The following is a 5,544-nucleotide window of genomic DNA, read 5'->3' as shown; positions in this document are numbered from 1 at the left end:
TGGTAAATCAAAGCATAACATACAAACAAAAATCTTGTTTACAATCCAAGATATAGTTTTATTATAATTTTGTCCCGGTTTGTCCACATCTTTCCACTATAATTATAATCTGTTTAGTTAAAATTACTTTTTTTAGTCTTCACTTCACTTCAGGCCTATATAAATAAATACTTATTGATTAACTAATTCATGTGATTTTCTTTTCTTTTTCTCAGTAAATGTTAATTTGCATCAGTTTGTAAAACGAATCTAATATTAAAATGAAAATATGATACACATTTGCTTCTTGAACAAATATTTTTAAACTGCTTTCAAAATCATAGATAGATTGATAAATGGATGTTTATTCATGATGATGAGATTTACGAGGTGATCACGAATGCACCATAAGCCTTGGTGCTGCTCAGAGCCATGCTCTCTCCTCTCATCCTTTTGTGTCTCCTGTCCAATCAGCGTCTAGAAGCAGGTTCCTCGTTTCTGATTAGTCAAGAAGGAGGAAGATGCGACGGCAAGGGAGAATAGACTGGGGACTTTACATAGCATCCTACTGATGTGATTCATATTGTTAGATGATATCCATGTGTTGACTTGTCGCGCTATGTAGTGGCGTTGGGATTGTTACCTGTTTGACTTGGGTTGTTTCCAGCATTTTTCGTTGGTTTTGTTTGTTTTGTAGTGTCGTTTGACGCGATGTTGGGCCTGTCGTGGTGCTTATTCTAGGTGAAGTCACTCCCAAGAAATGTAGCTTGTGGCTACAGCACTGGTAGAGCTGTCACTTAAGGTAAGATATTTCCAAAACGGGACTTGGGCTGGTAAAATTGCTTAATGATATATTATGGATATATCATTTGACTTGTGGTTAACCTAGATATCTGAATCTGGTTGATTCTTGACGTGTGGGCCAAACTATGGACGGGCTACCTGGTTAGCATGATATAGTCTACTTTAAAATGTAAAGCTGTGAACATTAATGTAAAGCACATTAGGACAATAATTCAGTGTTTATAATAGTGGCTTAGAAATGTGGATATATAACTGCAATCTTATCTTGTCTACATCTGGGGTTACATTAAAGTAAATAGGGAGGCCTTGTTTTTCTTAAGCAGGCTACTATTCTTAACATGTACTACTACTAACATGTACTATTACATTGATGTACTCAAATAAGGCATCCATATTATAATGTGATAATGTGATAATATAATTATTTTTGCATGAAGAGTTATCTGCTTTTACTTTTGGTTCTTTAATCATAGGGCTTTTTTTCTGTAAGACATGTTTACAGTGTGGTATTGCTACTTTAACTTAAGTAGAGATATAAATACTTCCTTCCCCTCTGTAGAGTAAGATGTAACATGAGGATTATGCATATTTCATGTTTTATATTGTTGAGTCTTTCATGAAACTGTATGGAGAACTGTGTGTTGAAAATGTTGATGATTATTTGCTCCTCCTGTAGGTGTTGCTGTGTGAACGATGCATGAGCGATGTCTGATGTTGAGGCCACGTACGCTGACTTCATCGCCTCTGGCAGGACGGGACGCAGGAACGCCATGCATGACATTCTGCAGAGTCCCAGCGACCCTGATGGGCGACAACTGCCCCTCACCCTGTCTCTGTCCCAGCTGCACATCAACGCAGGAGGGGGAGGTAAACCACAGCCTTAATCTGGAGGGGATATGTGTGTGGGTGTAAAGGGTTATTTGTTTTTTGTCAGGTTTGAAGCCTTTGCTTAGCTCAAGAGTTTCTTTTTATATGTTTTATTGTTGACTAATGGCTTCATATTATGAAGTCTTGCATCTTTGAAAAGCTGAACTGCATTGAGAGGCTTAAAGTAACTTTTGTTAACCCCAAATCAAATAAGATTTTCAAAATGTAAAGGTCATTCAACCCAGTCTTTACACTTTATTTATTTCAGTCCAAACTGAATGATCTTGATTTTATTTTGTTCTTATTTTCTCGCAATATCTTTTCGCTGCCAAGAACACACAAATGACAAGGATGCAACAATACTTTTTCATCATTGTACAGCACAGGATTGTGGGAAAAAATGTAGTTATAGTCAGGGGTGCACACAACTTTCTCAGTGATGTACTCAGATGAGTACCTGGAGTCAGTGTTTGGTACTCCAACTTCCGGCTGCCCTCAAAGTTCCCATGAAGCCCTCTGTATCGCGAATATCAGCGGGTGGGGGTGCTAGTGGAGTATGATGAAGCCCCCTGTATCGCGAATGTCAGGGGGGGGGGGGTAGTAGTAGTAGAGTAGTAGTAGTAGAGTGCAGAGCTTCGTGACCACAGAGCGTGTGAACGTTGTGATCAGCTGTTTTAGCGCAGTGCTGCTGTACAGGCCGACGTTAACAGCAGCCCTGTCTGTGCACACGGAGACCAACTCCGTCGTCCGATGATCTAACCGCCTTCTGGAAAAGCTTCACATATACATCGGTACGCAAATGCGCTTTGTGACACAAGTGACGGTACGCATTTCAGATTGTTGCCGCGCATGCGTACCTGCGTACCAGTTATGTGCACCCCTGGTTATAGTCCCATTCATACATTGATTATGCTCCAATTTTATAGAGTTTATTATAACATTTTCAATTTCCTGTTTCCAGTCGAAATCCAGCATCTTGTCTTGTTTTTCTGGACTCAAAATGCCTATTTTTTAGTTTGTTTAACAGGGGTGTTTAAGTAAACCTTAAACAAATTCTGCTAAAACAGTCTTTCGTGGCTGTAGTGTGTACCACTTGTGAGTGCCACAACGTTCAGGATTCCCTAAAAATAATAGCAAAATTATCTGGGATCTTTCTTTAGACAATCTGTTTTTGCTAATTCTTTCCTGAAAATTAACAATGATGAGGACCCAGGACTATTGCCTAAAACATGTGAAAGACGTTGTATGTATGATCACATTATTATTTACGTAAATCATTCTCCCTTTCCCCATGTTCCTGCAGATGGAGACGATGCTGAGGACAGCCAGAGCTCTTCGTCCTCGTCCCACAGGGAGCTGGGGCAGAGGAACAGCTAACCTGTCACACACTGCTGCCAGTAGACAGAGAGCTGCCAGATGGAATCCAGCCGCCATTGTGACAAAGCCTTTTGTTCAAAGTGGGCTGGTAGCTGGAGGCTAGTGCACCACTGCTGAGGTGCCTAAAAGCAGGGCACTGACCCCCTCATCCTTCCTTCGAGGCGCTGTGCTGCGATGTGACCACCCAGTGCTCTCATGTCCCTGTGGCTCTGCTGTGCACTACAATAACACACTGTTGGCAGGCCTGTATTTCAGAGTTGGAGTGAGCAGAGAGACAAATGTGTAGCTCATGTACAGCTGATTTTACTTTCAGTCTTAGTTACTAAACACGCAGGCTGGAGGATAGGAACGAAAAGAGAAAATAGACAGAGATCTTATGTGTAGTTTGAGAATTTGTAAGACCACTGAGACGTGCTGATGTAATGGGTCACAGTGGGAGTAGCATGTTTGTAGTGATGCTGATAGAGATTATATTGCCAGTTAATGGCCTGTGCTTCCTCTAAATTGATAATGCCGTGGAGGGAATTGGACTACTTAGTAGGGGTAGTTGGGAAACATCATGGACAAAAACACTGGGGCTTACTTTATCTGTTGAAAAAATATTCACTGATTCTATTGTGTTTGATGGGACAAAATCCAGTAATATCCTGTATGTGAATTTTTTTTTTACTGTAGAAAGCAGAATATGGATGGTGGTGTGAAAGTGTTCTGTTAAACAACAATACTTAATATACATTTCCAGTCAATACAGTTTGGATGACATCTTTTATTCAGACTCAGTGGTTGAACATGATGATGATGTACTATCTTTTCAAATGTTTATATTTTTGGTTACTTTTTTTAATGATGCCATTATAATATAACCTTAAAGTGTGACATTTTGGGAAATAGGCTTTTTCTATTTCTTGCTGAGAGTTAGATAAGCGGATTGATGCTGGTCGTGTAGGCTACATGCTAAATATGTAGCCGCATGTAGCAGAAGGTTAGCTTGGCTAAGGATACATAGTGGATACAGAGAAACAGCTAGACTATCTTTCTCCAGAGGATCAATAACTATCAGCCCCCCTAAATTTCAATAACTAACTATTATAATAGTATAATATTATATCTACGAAAACTGACGTTTGAAAGCGAAAACCAGTTGCCGGGCTACCAGCAGAGACTCAAGGAAGTTAGCCATGTTTTTTCACCACAGATTGTGTACATAATACATTAATGTTATTAGTGAGCTTAAAAGGTGCTGGTAAGCATATGTTGTTACCTTAAGACTGATCCAGGCTAGCTGTTTCCCCTTGTTCCCAGTTGTCATGCTAAGCTAAGCTAAAAGTTGTGGTATCAAAATGTGTGTCAATTTGTCCGGACCTTTGAGCTGTTACCTACTATATATAAAATTGCTGAAGTGTTAGGGACACTTTTTGTTGTTTTGTTTTCTCTCTACAATCTAGATAAACTAGTTAATCTAGTTAGCTACGCTACCCTAAGCTAAATCTTTCGAGCTACATTTTTAGCATTCAAACATGAAAGAGGTATCTATCTTCTTGTCTTACTCTCAGCAGTAAAGTGAATACATTTTTCTCAACCTATTAAACTATTCGATAAATGTAGATATGCAATACTCAGTGGAGCTTCCAGTTATTATAACATGTTTGTGTGAAAGTTTTTATCTCTGACATTGAGGCTGCATTGCTGCTTCTAATAATGGATGCATAATCATCATTTGTAAAGACCAACATGCATGCACTGTTAAAACTGTGTACTTTGTTATTTTCTAGTATAATCTTACTGTAATACTGCAGCTTGACTGCGTCTCGTTCTTATTCACGCTGAAGATCATAAAGCAAATATAACTCTTTTTTAAATATTACTTATTCAATCAGGTTTTCAAGTTGTAAACTGCCATGTGACTATAGTGACTCCCACCCGCTTTCACAACGCTGTATATCCTAAACCACACTGTTTATAACTCAGCATGTAGAGTTAAAACAGTTGCATGATTCTGTGTAGGTGTTTCTCAGACTGTCTATAACCATATTTTCTACTCTCTGTGACAAAACAAAAATAAATAACTGATGGCAGTCAAATGGAAAGTGGATTATCTTGTTGTACTTCTGCAATTTGGCCAACAGGTAGCACTGTAGGAGAATTTGTGAAACCGACAGAAACTAATGCATGACCCTCAAACTTTGGTCAATATTCAACTTTATGTGTACATAACAATTTTTTACACATTTCAAAGTATTTGATACATAGGAACTTAGGACATATGATAGGCCATTAAAAATCTTTACAGTGAAAACGTCAAAGGGATTCTCTTAACTTTTTGTTTAATTTTATGATGATCGTAAAATTATTCTACTTAAACATTATCCAGTGTGATTTTTCTGTATTTAAAGACCATCAATGTGCTGTGCCCCAGTGTGTGTGTTTAATGTGAGTGAGTGAGGGAGTGTGTGTTGCTGATTATGCAAATAATCATTAGACAATTGTACCAGGAAGTTTCAGAAAGAAAAAAATCCC

The 5,544-nt window shown here is 38.6% G+C and overlaps 1 protein-coding gene across 1 annotated transcript; it reads left to right on the top strand.

Annotated features, from left to right (window-relative positions):
• Window positions 1–475: 475 nt before the first annotated feature.
• LOC307020836 (cAMP-dependent protein kinase inhibitor alpha-like) lies at window positions 476–5,114 on the top strand. Its single transcript, XM_079652431.1, has 3 exons — window positions 476–781; window positions 1,460–1,650; window positions 2,954–5,114. Exons 2-3 carry the CDS (start codon window positions 1,488–1,490, stop codon window positions 3,025–3,027), a joined length of 237 nt encoding a protein of 78 aa, XP_079508557.1. The 5' UTR covers window positions 476–781; window positions 1,460–1,487; the 3' UTR covers window positions 3,028–5,114.
• The last annotated feature ends 430 nt before the right edge of the window (window positions 5,115–5,544 follow it).

The sequence above is a fragment of the Notothenia rossii genome (genome assembly GCF_949606895.1).
Source record: "Notothenia rossii genome assembly, chromosome: 9".
NCBI lineage: Eukaryota > Metazoa > Chordata > Actinopteri > Perciformes > Nototheniidae > Notothenia > Notothenia rossii.
This window is presented reverse-complemented; position numbering and strand designations above follow the sequence as displayed.

Coding starts and splice junctions, on each gene's coding strand:
- LOC307020836 (XM_079652431.1), top strand. CDS start 1,488: ATGTCTGATGTTGAGGCCACGTACGCTGACTTCATCGCCTCTGGCAGG. Junction 1,651..2,953: donor CATCAACGCAGGAGGGGGAG/GTAAACCACAGC, acceptor ATGTTCCTGCAG/ATGGAGACGATGCTGAGGAC.